The 16,300-nt window shown below is 42.3% G+C and overlaps 1 protein-coding gene across 3 annotated transcripts in view; it reads right to left on the bottom strand.

Moving 5' to 3' along the window:
* The window catches only part of MCC (MCC regulator of WNT signaling pathway), a 198,068-nt gene that overhangs the window by 149,750 nt on the left and 32,018 nt on the right, over positions 1 to 16,300 (bottom strand). For 2 of the 3 annotated variants that reach the window (XM_081880360.1, XM_081880361.1), the window contains one exon: positions 14,975 to 15,186. In XM_081880360.1, the coding sequence (XP_081736486.1) occupies positions 14,975 to 15,186 (212 nt within the window). Of the gene's footprint in view, positions 1 to 14,974; positions 15,187 to 16,050; positions 16,076 to 16,300 lie in introns of those variants that run through there. The other variant, XM_081880362.1, reaches the window with a different exon arrangement.

The following is a 16,300-nucleotide window of genomic DNA, read 5'->3' as shown; positions in this document are numbered from 1 at the left end:
AACATTCTCTAGGTCAGGGGAAGCCAACGTGATGCTGTCCGTATCTGTCACATCCTCCCATCAAGGATAATGGTAGAGGATTACAGTAGTTGCTAGTCCAAAACATCTGGAGGGCACCATCTGGCTGGTCCACCCATGAGGCAAAGGGAAACAGCTGTCTCAGGTAGGATGATACTTCCCCTTTTGTCTCGTGGCAAAACAGGCCACCACATTGATTGCCTTTGTTCTAGGGACTACAACTCCCTTCATCTCTAGCTAGCAGGACCAGTGGTCATGCGATAATGGGAACTGTAGTCCAAAAACAGCTGGAGACCCAAGTTTGGGAAACACTGCTCTATGGTATCAGAAATTATTCTGATGCAAACTATCCTAATTTGCAAAGGGGGGCAGATTAAAATCCCCAATTCAGTCCCACCCCAATAAAACCAACATTAATGTCTCCAGATGATCCACAATAAAATTAAAGAAATGGCCCACATGCTTAAAACCTTTTTTAAAAAAGTTATAAAGGCAAAGGGTAAAGGGACCCCTGACCATTAAGTCCAGTCGTGACCGACTCTGGGGTTGCGGCGCTCATCTCGCTTTATTGGCCGAGGGAGGCGGCGTACAACTTCCGGGTTATGTGGCCAGCATGACTAAGCCACTTCTGGCAAACCAGAGCAGCGCACAGAAACGCCGTTTACCTTCCCACTGGAGCGGTACCTATTTATCTACTTGCACTTTGACGCGCTTTCGAACTGCTAGGTTGGCAGGAGCAGAGACCGAGCAATGGGAGCTCACCCCGTCGCGGGGATTCAAACCACCGGCCTTCTGATCGGCAAGTCCTAGGCTCTGTGGTTCAACCCACAGTGCCACCCGCGTCCTTTTTCTGTGCTTAGATGAATTGCAGAATACAAAACAGCACTATTCCTAAGCCAGGTAGAATTTTTTAAAGTACACCTGCACTTTCCACCAGTAATAGGAGCACTTGCTTAAATCAGATCAATTCTTAGTCAATAACTTGCAAATAACTGGATGTTTAGCTAAAGCAGTTGTTTTGGGAGGCTGTGATTATTCAAACCCCTTCTACTTTGTGCATTCTAAAGAGCTTATATGCTACTGGTTAGGAAACATGAAAAGCCCACATGCAACCTGAAACATAATGCACATAAAACCTGAAGTTTACAACCGCAACTGAAAGCGTGCACAAAAATCACTACTTGCTTATCTCCATCCACATGTGTACAGTATAGACACGCTCAGCTTGGTACCATGTATGTTCTTTAACAACACAAATTACAACATCAATCCATCTGCAAATGCTGGTCAAGCACCACTGTTTTCTTTGATGAAAGTTGCATTACTTCCCTATAATGGAAAAACCTCAATACCATAGCAGAGATTCAATTAAAAGCCTCAGTTAAGAGCATCTGTTATATAAATTTTAAAAAGGCTGTCAGAACAAATGCGCCTTTTACAGCGCTCTGAACCTGCCATTCCGAGCTCTGATCAACCACAAAGGCAGAGAATGACAGGTTGACCTTTCAAGCATAGCACACAAATATACTACTATCAAACATTTTTGAAATACACTTTGATGTAGTAATCTACCACTGATGTAGAATTGGCAACCATCTGCTAAAGTAGCGAGTCCTCAAAGTAGTTTAATATTTTCTCATACTCATCTGTATTTCTTTCATGATCTAGTTAAGTTGAAGAGATAGAAATACGACATCTTAAAACCACGCAGATGAGTCCTGGGCAAATCATGTCTGAAAACCCTGAATAAAACAACGGGGATGAGCAAGAGTCACATAAACACAGTGCATGAACCTATTTTACCTGATTCCCAGGACCAAACAAACAAGAAAACTTTCAATGCAAATAATAACTTTATCCAAGTTTTATCCGAGTCTGGAAAGATCAAATTATCTTCCCAGAGCCACAAACAGCTGCCCATGTTCTTGGCTGGACATTGTAGCATAAGATTGTAAGTACTTCTCAAAGAGGCAGGGACAGTTTTGTATCTTAAGCCTATTTGCTAAATCCATATTCCTATAATCAATTTTCGTTTAGCCGAAGCATTTACTTGCTAATTCAAATCTGATGAAGTGGAACTACAAGTGCATATAAGAGAGCAATCTCTGAAAGAGGCATTATATTAAACCAGTATTCCTCTGCAGTTTCTAGTTGCCCTTTTTATTTTGTTATTAGTGCAGTTATATCTGTGGTGATGGGAAAGAGTTATGGCACAAGTGTATGATAGTATATGCTAAGGCATACATGACACTTACTGAATGAGAGCTGAGAGTGGAGGTACATACACATATATGTTGCCCTTGGTCAGGGCAGACTATGACAATATCGCACTCTAAGTGAGGCCAAGAAAAGGCCGCCCTCCAAATATTTATTTACATTCCTTTCTTCCCTTCTGCACCCCCTTGGCTCAGTGACCTGTGCAGAAGAACCGCCTGCACCACCCTAAATCCGGCATTGCCTTGGTCTTGCTTGGACATTATAGAACACAACTGGAAACGTGGGCTACCTTGAAAGGCAGAAGCATTTTCCCACTGGAACAAACAACAACAAAAATCAGATCCTATCATCCCTGCCAGCTTTGTGTATGGGTAATGATTCACAGAAGATAAAACCACAGGCTCATGTAAATTACAAGATAGCATATATTCTTGGGTGTAAATTACACCCAAGAATATATGCTAATTGTACGGATGCTTCCACACGCAAGGCCTACAGATTCATTTGCAACCTCTCACTCCCTGCTGGAGACAGAATTCATATCTATCATTATTGTGACAAAACCTTAAGATTCCTTTCTTGGGCAACTGCTATTGGAACAGGATTTTATTTGATTCCCCTGCTCTGGCCAGATCTACTATAAAATAAGCACAGGCTACCCCCATGTTTCGAGGGACGCGGGTGCCGCTGTGGTGTAAACCACTGAGCTTTGGGCTTGCCGTTTGGAAGGTCGGCGGTTTGAATCCCCGTGACGGGGTGAGCTCCTGTTGTTTGGCCCCTGTTCCTGCCAACTTAGCAGTTCGAAAGCTCATAGGTACTGCTCTCGCGGGAAGGTAAACGGCGTTTCCGTGCACTGCTCTGGCTTCGCTGACCACATGACCCGGAAAAACTGTCTGCGGACAAACTTCCGCTCTCTCAGCCAGTAAAGCAAGATGAGCGCCACAACGCCAGAAATGTTTGTAACTGGACTTAACTGTCAGGGGTCCTTTACCTTTTTTTTTTTCTAAACCACCCATGTTATTTCACAAGGCCGTAGATCCTACAATGGTTATGTGATGAGTGATAGGGATGCTGCACTTATAGCTGCCAGTTTTCCAAACACGACTGGCTTACACCCTTGAGGCAAACAATAAACATTACTAGCAACGAGAGAGGAAACCTATGTATGGCATGGGTGTTGTGAAGTTTTACTTAGCCGATATCAATGCTTATTTAATATGAATATTTATTTCAAATAGGCCACAGAGCATGCATATACTTCTACCCGGAGAAATATTAAAAGTTGTAGAGCTAAGCAAACTAACACCATACCAGACAGGCGTTATACTGGACAGGGTATTTGAAGACCGAGTTAGATAGCAAAGATGGCAAATCCATTCAAGACTCTCTGGGAACCTGTGGCCTTCCAAATGATGCTAGACTACAATTCCATCTGGTGCAGATGGAACTCCAACAGTATCTGGAGGGTCGCAGGTTCCCCAGTTATTGTTTATGAGACAGGCAGACAAGATAGGGAGATGGGTTATCAGTAAAGCAAAGACTCTGTGCCAGACAGCAAATGGGTGGAGCTCATCCCTGAGCTCTGAGATAGTTAGCAGAGACAAAGCAGAGTGGAGAGTTTAGGATTGCAGTTGGGGATGATGTGGGCTGGAGGAAAATAGTTGCCGTCTGTTAAATGCAGCAAGCCAGAGAGAAAGTCAGAGCCATGGCTGGTGTCTTTCTAAATCCGAAATTGTGCCTATGGAGGAAGCAAGACCATCCTGGAATGTAATGCTGGGAATGCCTCTATTGTAGGCTCAGGTTATATATATGTGTAACTAAACCATATATCCTAAAGACACCACAGTCTCTGCTGTACCTCATTTTGTGAAAGGAAACACAGACCCTAGGTAAAGCGTGCCTGGAACTCCCTGGAATCTCACACCGCTCAGAGATTGGGGGTGTGTGTGTAACAATAGTCTTTCACATAAAATGAAAACATTATTCATGGCTATATTCCAGAAAGTCAGAGCACAGACTATGAGCTTGCAATGGGAGAGAACAGCATTATTCTGTTACAGTTCATCAGAATATGTCTTTGCAATAAAATACTTACACAAACAAGGAAGTTCACATCTTATATCCCACAGAATGGCTTCCAACAGAAAGAAGCAAGGTTGAGTGTTATGCCATTTCTGCTTGTAGTTTACTGGCTTGCAAAGCCAGGTCAAATATAAATGGCATACAATGGAACAAACACAATTTTGATATTGCTGAAGTGACACAAAGTGCTTTAACGTACGATTAGATTGGGAAAAAACAACAGAGATTGGATTAAGAACGATTAATGAACACAAAACCAAGATTAGAAAAAAAAAACAAGAAGCCAGATGAAAGAATCAACGGTATATGTAAATAGCAAGGAAGTCAACTCAGATGAAAGGTTTTGCTACTCTAAAAGCCTGGCAGCATGCTCAAGTGATTTTAGCAGGCTGCTAGAATAGAAAAGTAAATACAGCTTTTGCACACATACTCACAAAGCATTTGTAGGAAAAGCAAATACAAGATTAAGAAAGGCAAGCAGATCCTAGGCAAGCGAACACAATGCTACACTTTTAAACTACTGTATATAACAATGGCTCAGTTCGCAACATAATACTAAGCCAAACCATGGCTTAGTGCAAACGTGTGGGCTCCTAGAAACGAGATCACAGCCCACTTTCATCCTCCAGTCCTGCTGCTGTAGACCAAACAGCTTGTGAGAAAGACAACAAACCATCAGCCCTCATTCCAACAGTAAGCTAAGGCAAACCATAGTTCCATTCGCAGCAGCCCACAGCAGGACCAAAGCGGCTGCAAATCGAAAGAACCTAGAGGTCAACCAGAAAATGTATGTTTGATTTCATGGATCTATAATCTATCAGTGACGAAGTGTGGCATTTGCCAAAAATATCAGCTGCAGTTAGTGTGCACCCTATTACATAACTATGTAGAGCAATAAAAAAGTAAAAAACAACAACCACAAACTACCAAGGAGATACCAGACATGGAGGATGCTTGTACTGCAGTCTTAATAAGGACATATGAAACATGGTTTAAAATCCAGATGCTTATCCGATGCACCAGTGGCACCAGATGCCCAAACAGGACTTTACACTGATGAAGAAACTTGCACAGCCTTTTTTTTTTTTTTTTACCTCCCGGCCAAGTGTGATATTATGATTTCTGCATAGGCAGTAGGGCTTGCAAGCTCCCCTCCCCGCAAGCAACTTATCTAAAGGCAAGTCACTGCTGAAATTTGGGAGCTGAAGGCGTTTCAAACCCTCAACAGAGCAAAAGGAATTTGCAGTAAGAAAAGTAATAAGGCCCCCCCCCCACTATGCACACTCACAAGCTATTGTGTATGCATGTATTTTATCTTCAAGTTGCTACCCACCAACAGGTTTAGCAGTTTGAGGTTCAACTCACCAGGATGTTTTCTAGGGGAGATTAGGGGAGATTGCATCTATGCTAAAGATTCATTGTTCATTGTCACACAGCTGTTTAAAACGTTATTTATTGTTTAAAGCAGTGAGAAATGGAGTTTCAATGCCCCAATGTTTTTTCCAGATGCTGGGGAGGGGGGAAAATATTTAACACTGGTCTCAGCTCAACGCCAATCGTGCAATACCGTATTTAATTCCTAATTAATTCCACTTTTTAAAACATGGTGTGCGCCCAAGATGTCAAGGCCAGCAGGAAGGCAGTCTCTAAACAGCTGCATTTTCAAAGAATGAAAAATTAAATTCAGTTTGCCTTTTTAAAAAATAAACACACACAAACAAACACACACCGACGACAACTGTGGTACAGAATGAAAGCACTCAGACTACAGAGAAAAAGGTAATGCGTTGTTGTTTTTAAGTTCCTAAAAATGGCACAGCAAAGTAATCAGCATCCAAACATCACATTATTGCTATAAACATACACCAAGGCTGGAGTAACGTTTTTCAGCAATCATCTCCACAACAGAGTAAAAACAACACACTTTTTTTTTCTTGTGCTTGAACATTCTCTAGGCATTGCATAACCTTTAAAAAGCAATACAGCCTCTACCTGCAGGCTCAGAATCTTATAGGCAGACTTAAGAATAAAAGGGAGGAGGAGGGAATAGGATGGCTGGCAAATTCAGGCACGAATGCTTAATGTTGTTTAGTCGTTTAGTCGTGTCCGACTCTTCATGACCCCATGGACCAGAGCACGCCAGGCACTTCTGTCTTCCATTGCCTCCCGCAGTTTGGTCAAACTCATGCTGGTAGCTTTGAGAACACTATCCAACCATCTCATCCTCTGTCGTCCCCTTCTCCTTGTGCCCTCAATCTTTCTCAGCAACAGGGTCTTTTCCAGGGAGTCTTCTCTTCTCATGAGGTGGCCAAAGTATTGGAGCCTCAGCTTCACGATCTGTCCTTCCAGTGAGCACTCAGGTCTGATTTCCTTAAGAATGGAGAGGTTTGATCTTCTTGCAGTCCATGGGACTCTCAAGAGTCTCCTCCAGCACCATAATTCAAAAGCATCAATTCTTCGGCAATCAGCCTTCTTTATGGTCCAACTTTCACTTCCATACATCACTACTTGGAAAACCATAGCTTTTATTATACGGACCTTTGCTGGCAAGGTGATGTCTCTACTTTTTAAGATGCTTCTAGGTTTATCATTGCTTTTCTCCCAAGAAGCAGGCGTCTTTTAATTTCGTGGCTGCTGTCACCATCTGCAGTGATCATGGAGCCCAAGAAAGTAAAATCTCTCACTGCCTCCATTTCTTCCCCTTCTATTTGCCAGGAGGTGATGGGACCAGTGGCCATGATCTTCGTTTTCTTGATGTTGAGCTTCAGACCATATTTTGCGCTCTCCTCTTTCACCTTCAATAAAAGGTTCTTTAATTCCTCCTCACTTTCTCCTCACGAATGCTTAATACGGTTACATAAATGTTTGACCTGGTGAAATGGCCATTGAAAGAGGCACCTTTTGAGAGTGGAAGAACCAAACGGCTGCTTATCCTAGCCAAGTCAATTGCAGGGAATCATGCCTTCTCAACTCTCCCTCTTCTGTAGCCAGATTTCTAAAACGAAATAAATGGCAGCTTGGAATACCCACGTGTCAAGACATATGCTTGCTTGCCACTCTCACTCTTTTTGAAAATTTAAACCGTTAAAGGCATTTTGAATGCAGAGGCACAAACAATTGAGAACTGAGTCTTCAAATGCATTTCAGGCTTAGCATTCGATTTTTATGTAAATGATCCATACAAACTCCAGTACGATGGACAATGCAAAGCCCAGACAAAATTAGATCCTGGCACAAGGACACACAGCCTGGTTACTAATTATTCCTTTATAAAAGCAGTGTCTGTGGACTGTTCAATTTTTATTTTCTTTCCCAGAGTAAAAGAATCCCAATTGGTCTTTCACAGGAAATTCAAGGGAAGCAAATTCAAATCAGATGTCAAGCAATCCTCCCCCCACCCGCCAGTGATGAAAAAGTCCATTAAGCAAGATTCCAGAAATAAGTCACATGCCATTTTAAAGGAAACACTCTATTAAATCATACACAAGAAGAGACTGATGGACTGAACAGGCTGTATATTTTTGTATACATGAAATATGTTTGTATGGAAAACAAAAACAAATGCTTTTTGTACATGTAGATGAGTCACAAAGAGAAATATTTATATCACCAAGATATTCACAACTCTATATGAAGTTTTGAAGGTACTTTTTTTAAAGAAGGGGACTGTAACTAGAGATTTATAATATCATTTTATTTACAAATATATAAGCTGAACAAGAGTAAGATGGGACCAGGGAAGACAACGACCCAGATATGCTCATAATTCACTTCTCCAAAAGCAAAAGGCAACAGCCTTCCGCACATTTCTTACCTATTTCTTATCAAATCCCACCTTGAGTAATAGGTGACCTTCAGTTTCCAGTAGACAGGAATAGCTACGCCAAAAGACACTGTGCAAATTGGTTTTAAATTTTGTTTTAAACTGTGAGAGGGGGATTCTATTTTCATTATTTTGTGAGCTCAACAGTATTATAGGATAGGATAAGAAATGTATTAAATTACATAAATATATAATCCTTTGCATGTTTATTCAGGATAAAGTTGCACTGAGATCAGAAAGTCACAGCCATAATAGCAGCAACAGGACGAGAAATCCCAGTCCAGTGGTCAGCAGCCAACACAGAGCTTAAAGCTTCCTGACAAGTGAGCTGCTGCTCATCTCAGCTAAGGCCTCAGCTCTATGTATGGGTGAAGCAAAATGCACAAGCAAAACTTCTCCTTCCATTCAGTGTATAGAAGTTCCTGCACACACGAGGTATAGATAAATACCTTCATAGGAAGAGCCCTGAAACATTTTAAAATGTTAATGATGCAAATAAAGTCGAACTATATGTTCCAAAATATTGGCACTAATGATATTCTAGCTCCTATTTCCTTCCAACAGAGCAAGTGTACTACAACTTATTAAGTTATGGCTGCTTTCTGAAGAACATCCGTAATGGCGCATGTTCCTTAGATCCACTGTTTGCCCCTCAACTAATGACATCTGCTGGTGTCTGTTTTTAGTTTGGGAATTTAAACAAATAACACCTTTTGGAAATAGGAGAGTGAAATAACTGATGGCTAGAGAAATACTAGGCCACATGTTGGACATGAAATAAAATTCCGTATTTGTATGTTTTAAAAGATTATTAAAATCCAGCAATACCTGCATTTGCTAGGCGTTTAACATACCAACTGTTACTTTGTGGTGATTTCAATGACTTACTGCAGGTACAAACTATGTTTCTTGATTCTTTACACTAGAAGGAATTAATGAGGTAACATAGGAAGAGGCTTAACTGTCTAAGAATGCCCCCTGCCAGCCACTCAGAGAAATACACTGAGTGAATGTTTACCTATACAGAATGGGAAATGAAAATGAACTATAATCAAACCAAGAAATAAAAGCACTGAATGATTAAAAGTACATACCCTCCAACATTTCTCCAATGCAAAGAGGGATGTCCCATTCCATATTGATAATTTTACTATTTCTTCTTCTTCTTCTTCTTTGGCGATCACTCGTAGCCGAGTAAGATTGTCTTCCATAAACACAGTTTTAACAATGAGTCCGTAAGGGACTGTGGAGGCCAATTCTGGATCCACACGTCCTTCCACAGTGGGGACATTTGTTTCCAGGTAGGAGTTGATCACGGTGTGGATTTGCCAGGCGTGCCTTCCTTCCAGCACGTTTCTCCCTTGAGTCCTGAGTTTGAGTGTCTTCAAAGCCCATGACACCTTTGGTAAAGGCTGTTCTCCAACTGGAGTGCTCACAGGCAAGTGTTTCCCAGTTGTCTGTGTTTATACTACATTTTTTTTAGATTTGCCTTGATACCCACTCCCACACACATATCTTAATGGGTTGCCCCAGCCACTCTGAGCAGCTTCCAACACATATAAAAATGTAATAAAACATCAAACATTAAAAAAACTTCCCTATTCAGGATTGCCTTCATGTAACTCCATAGCCTGCAACATCCTAAGGAAATGCGGGACAATCTGGGATCAAATCAGAAACCAGGACAGTTTCTCGAAATCAGGAAAATAGGGACACTTGGAAGGTCTGAAAGTAATTCAAAGGAGCAGAATGACTTAAATGACCTGTAAAGATATTTTGACTGCAATCACGAAACACTTTATATTGCAATAGTGTAATAATACACACTGGACAAGAAGCTTTTGATCTCTCCGATTTCCATCCTATTCAAGGAGATCAGGGAAGCACACATTAAATTATTTCATGTAGTCTTGCAAAAATCTTGAAAAGTAGGCAATGGTATGAGATGTGACTGGTACAAAGTCAGCATTTATGACTAATCAGAGATTCAAACTCAGGTCTCACTGATTCAAGCTTGCCAGATTTCACTCACACACAAACGCACACACAAAGCTATCTTATCGCATACAGGAACACACTATGTGAAGGCAGGCAGGCTAGTAAAACACTGTGGGGCCTGGTAAGGTTTTTCTTGTTGCTAGTTACATATAAGCAATATCTGATCCACATCTACAGTGTTTGGTTTTCAAGTTCAGGGCACTGCGTATGCCTTAAATAGACAAATGGTAACCCATTATTTCAGTGTGAGGAGACCATTAATGTTCTTTTGGGCAGCCATCCAAAATCAATTTGCATTGCAGCTTGAAATAAATTTAACCCCCAGTGATAAGTCTTGATTTCTGTTTTTAGTGCGGATAAAAGCTACTTGTATAAGCTGAAGTAATCAATCACAATCCAAGTTAGACTGGTTATAAATAGTAGACATTCGAGTTTCAATGTGACAAAGAGAAAACACAGTTAACTGGAAAAGAGGCCCACCTTGGCACCACTGAATACAGTGGTAAAAGGTAAAGGTAAAGGTACCCCTGCCCGTACGGGCCAGTCTTGACAGACTCTGGAGTTGGTGCGCCCATCTCACTCAAGAGGCCGGGGGCCAGCGCTGTCCAGAGACACTTCCGGGTCACGTGGCCAGTGTGACAAAGCTGCATCTGGCGAGCCAGCGCAGCACACGGAACGCCGTTTACCTTCCCGCCAGTAAGCGGTCCCTATTTATCTACTTGCACACGGGGGTGCTTTCGAACTGCTAGGTTGGCAGGCGCTGGGACCGAGCAGCGGGAGCGCACCCCGCCACGGGGATTCGAACCGCCGACCTTTCGATCGGCAAGCCCTAGGCGCTGAGGCTTTTACCCACAGCGCCACCCGCGTCCGAATACAGTGGTACCTTGGGTTAAGTATTTAATTCGTTCCGGAGGTCCGTTCTTAACCTGAAGCACCACGTTAGCTAATGGGGCCTCCTGCTGCTGTTGCACCGCCAGAGCCCGATTTCTGTTCTCATCCTGAAGCAAAGTTCTTAACCCGAGGTACTATTTCTGGGTTAGCGGAGTCTGTAACCTGAAGCATATGTAACCCGAGATACCACTGTATTAGGAATTTGCAGGCAATATGAATTTCCATTTCCCAATAGTGTTGGGATGGCAGCAGTCTGAGAGAATAAAGATGGGAAGGGCACTCCTGGAAAAGCTAGCTTTGCTCCGGGGTAAACTACCATCTGCAAAAACATATTCCCAAATGATAGCGTAGGAAGAGAAAATATGGTTCTTGTAGGCGGTTCCCAAGCCTAATTTTGCTCATTTAGATCTTTAAGGTCCTTCACAGCTTTAGTGTCACATTCCCCCAGACACCATCTCTGGGTGACCCCTACCCCCAACCCCACTGGTGCTGGTGCATGCCTACTAAGTTTTTTTTATCATTATGTGAGAACCTCGTTTCTGGAGTTTTAATTCTGTTTTTATCCTGTTAATCCATTTTAGCCCTCTTTTAATTCTGAGTTCCATACTACATCGTGGCATCATATTTCATTATTATTTAGTTGCTGTATTTTAAAGCTTGTTTTACATCAAGAACCTTTAGTTTCAAAAGAGAAGAAATGTGTAAACACTGAAAAACAAACAAAAATGTGACTCTCCAAATGTTGTTTGGCTACAGCTCCCATTAAATAAGACACTTGTGGCTTGGATTATAAAATTTAAGGAGAGCTGATCAGATCACTGAACCTCGGTAGCTATGCTAGCATGTGAAGGAGGACTGGAAACTAAAGTCTTGGGGGCCAATGAGGTGTGAATTCTGCCTGCTGATGCAGAAATCAAACTGGAAGGAAAGAGAGAGATACATGTGCCCCGCTCTCCGAGCTAATTCTGTATTAGAAGATGTCGTGTGGCCAGTGGATACGTGGTTCTGGGAAAGAATGGCATAGTCAAGGTCCGAACTGCACAAGTTGAAAAGGCTCCCCACTTCAGACCTTTTGCCTCTCTAACTCCTAGCAGCATCTAGTTTTGTTTGTTTACATAAAGGGAAACTTCATTTCAAAGGCAGGTCCACATATGCTTCCTCTCACACATGCACATCTCTCTCTCACACGTGTGTGTGTGTGTGTGTGTGTGTGTGTACACACACACACACCCCTCCTCCCTTACAAAAATTCACATGAGTGAGCATCTGCCTTTTCATGCATGTAAAGAACACACTTTAGCGTCCGTAAGAAGTCATACAGAAAAATGTCTCAATGGCAAGCACATTTATTTATTTGAAACATTTCTTATCCACTCTTCGCTGCATATGCAATTCCATGGGCTCTTACTCTTTAAAACAAATTGAGATACATCCTACAAGTACCATGAACAAGGCAGATACTTACAAGCAGCCAACTAAAATAAACACCAGCAATAGCGATACAGTCCATCAAAAGTCTAAACAAATTTGCACACAGGCACTCTTGTTTCTCATTCATACAATTGAATGCAGCACACTTTCTTGTGGGACTTTTTGCGGCTTCGCCCACCTGTTATGTGTACATATACATGTTCTTGTTCACCTGGCCTCTCTTCATCCAGCAGATGTATGCCAACACTCTCTTGCCGTCACACACTCAGCTACAAGCGTGTGTGCATGCACTCACAAACACACCCTCAGGCACCTTCTCACTCACATATGCACATACCTTTCTTTTCTCTTTCACCTTCAGGTGCATAATTTCATGTGCGTTCTCTCTCTCTTACATCTGCACAAACTCTCTTGCTCAGCCACACGTTCTGAACATTAAATACATATGGAATTAGACACTCTTTCTTTGCAGATATTTACTCATGCAGGACTTTTGTGTTCTCCTCATCTCTTTTGTTGTCTGTGTGCACATCCTGACTCTTGCATGCACCCTCTTCCCTACATGCACACAATCCTGAATTCATACACATTCAGGCACCCCTTCTCCTTCCCTCATATACTTGCCCTGTGACCAGCACACATAAAAACTCTTACAGATCCTCCTGCTCTCTCACACTGCAAATTCCTTTTGAGGAAGTTACCAGTGGGCACAATCTAGCTAAGCCTGGTCATGACGAATGTACACTCCTGTACTAAAAGCTTCTTAAGTAAAAAACAAACAAACAAAACAGTAAAATATAATCGTCACCAGTATGCCACCCATGTGACTGGGTTGCCCCAGCCACTCTGGGTGGCTCCCAAGTAATGTAACTAACAAATGATTGAACATGCATGAATCAACAGCAACCAAGCAAATGAGAATGTTTAAGGTACTGGGACTTGAGGAAGACAGGGAAAAGATGGGTGCATCCTACAAAATTGTGAAAAAACGTGTGGTGTAAATAAACCAAACACAAATCCAAATGTTAGAGGGATCATAATACAGTGGTGCCTCGCAAGACGAAATTAATCCGTTCCGTGAGGCTCTTCGTATAGCGGTTTTTTTGTCTTGCGAAGCAAGCCCATTGACAGCTTAGCGGATTAGCGCTTTAGCGGCTTCTAGCGGATCAGCTGATAAGCGGCTTAGGGCTTAGGAAAAGGGGGGGGAAGGGGGAAAAACCCGCAGGAATTCGCAAGACATTTCGTCTTGCAAAGCAAGCCCATAGGGAAATTCGTTTTGCGAAGCGCCTCCAAAACGGAAAGCCCTTTCGTCTAGTGGGTTTTCCGTCTTGCGAGGCGTTCGTCTTGCGGGGCACCACTGTATATATCAGACTAGCACAGAGGAGGTGGAGAGGAGTTGGTGTAAATCAGGAGTGGCTCACAAGTTGTAGGATTCCCAGCTTCAGCTAGCATATCAAGTGGTCAGGAATGTTGGGTGGTGTAGCTCAGCAATGTCTTAAGGACGACAGATTAGCCATCCCTGGTGTACATGAAATCATCTCCCTAGGTACTACTATATTAATCTATCCCAAAAACCTGTAGTCTAAAGCACACTATTTCCAAATTTCCACAACAAGGCACACCGCACCAAGGGATATGACACCTTCCCCAAGTCCATAGCAGCTAAACAGCCGGTAGGGAGCACAATGGTCATGTAGGGTTGGCTTCCTCTCAGCCCATGGAAGGATGTAGCACACCAACTCCCTCGCCAAGCCCTGGTCATCTAAAACCAGCTGTGAAAGTTCGGCTTCGCAACAAACCCTCAACAAAAAAGCAGCAGCTACCCTTTTGGCAATGAGTTCCTAGTATTGCTTAACTCACTCTTTTCCATATACCGTTACTTTCCAACCCATTGCCTGGCAAGCAACGCACATTCATTCTTTCATTTTTAAAGTCTGTACAAACTGAGGAGCAAGATTCCAGCTCGACCTGCTCAGCTGGTAACGACAACAACTCCTCTTAGGATTTCCTTAAACAGAATTGAGAATGTATGAGAGTCTTCTCTGTAGTGAGAGTGTATCAGGTTTGCACCCCAAGGAATTTTCAGAATGCAGTTTCAAGAAAAAAAACACCCCAAAAAACACCAATAAACACCAATAAATAATAGACCGATTTTTCCTTCTGTACTATTCTGGCATAAAGACTTAACTTGCACACGGGCTAATTTAAATTTCTAAACGGATTTTACTTGCTAGTTTTTTTAGTAGTCAAATTTGAATAAATCATAGAAGCACAACCAAATAAGTTATGGAAACAAGATGTTTTTGAATACCAATCCTCCACAACAAAGCAAGTGCTGGGGACTGATTATTTACAAAAATAAAAAATTTATGATGTTCTCTCAGATGAAAACAGCCACCTGGTGTTTTCCTATGGACTATGATTTAAAGTATTAATTACTATCTGAGTTTGGGGGGGGGGGGAGGGAAAAACAAAAAAAATCAAGACTTTTCAGTGAACTAAAAGTGTACTCACAGTATTGGCAAGTTCCAGGTAACTTCCTCCAACTGAATTACTAAAATTGGAAGCTTGTGTAAGAAGTCTCTGCATTGCAACTTGTTGATTCATGGCATTGCCTCCATAGTCCAATAACTTCTGCAAAGTTGAACGACTGTGCAAGTCAGGGCTCTGAAGGTCTCTAGCTCCAGAATCATATTCCCAACTTTCTCTAGCTCCCGAGAGGGTACCTAGGAAAAAGGGGAGGGGAAGGCTAGTTTATTAGAAGGAAGTGAACAGTCCAATTCCACATCTTCTCCACTTTGGTGATCACAGAAGTTGAGATCTTGAGGCAACCTTCATGATAACACCTTCCTTCCTTCCAATCTCTTCCCAAACCTCGCATTTTCCATGGAGTTCTTGAGACAATGCCCTGGTCCTCGGCCCCTACTGAAATTAAATATATATAAGTAATCTGAATACATGGTTTTTCCCTGCTTAATTTCACTTCCACCATAAACCCATGGGCTGAATATGATATTTTAAGTTTCCTTTGCTCTTTTTTTCCCAGGGGCCTGTCTTCTTGCTGCTAATTTGTAATGCCCCGTGCTCATGACTGATAGTCTATTAATAATAATTCCACCCTTTGGTCACAAAGGCATTCCAGCACCAATTACTCTTCTAAGAAGACCAACGCTACACCATATGAATCTTCTATTCTTCTTCAGCCTTTGTGCAACAGATACCGTTACACTTCAGAACAGACCCCCTTGCATGTTTTTAACGACCTGCACCAATCACCAGAGCAGGGTTTTTGTTTTGTTTTTTTGCCTGTCTGCTCACTTCAGCCTTCTCTCCTTTGTGTGGTCTGACTACAGACCCCAGATGGACTTGAGGAGCCTTATAATGACCCAGTTCATTCCATGCTGGTGGTGTGCATGGAAACAAACTTCTATACCAGCATCCCCCTTTGTTAACTCAGGTCCAGCAGAGGGTCAACAGGGAAGCAAATCACACCCCAAATAAATTACATCCAAATTCCACAAATTTTGACTGAATGTACTTCCAGATAAGTGATCTCAAACCGCAGTAGAAGTATATACCTGAAGGATCACCTCTCTCCATGTGACTCTACGAGGACCCTGAGATCATCTTATGAGGCCCTTCTTCATGTGCCTCCTCCATGAGGGGTCTGGAGGGTGACAACACAAGAACAGGCCTTTTCATTTCTCCCCAGGGAGGGTCAGCTGGCACCTTCATTATATACCTTTAGGCACCAGGGGAAAACCAGGCCATGGACTGAATGTCATCTGCTGCCCTTTTCAAATGTGTTGTGAAAGGGGAGATTATCGAGTTGTCTTTGTC

Source organism: Podarcis erhardii (assembly GCF_964252035.2).
Source record: "Podarcis erhardii genome assembly, chromosome: 11".
In the NCBI taxonomy this organism is placed as follows: domain Eukaryota; kingdom Metazoa; phylum Chordata; class Lepidosauria; order Squamata; family Lacertidae; genus Podarcis; species Podarcis erhardii.
Note: the sequence above shows the minus strand (reverse complement) of the source record. Positions and strands in the feature narration are given on the sequence as shown.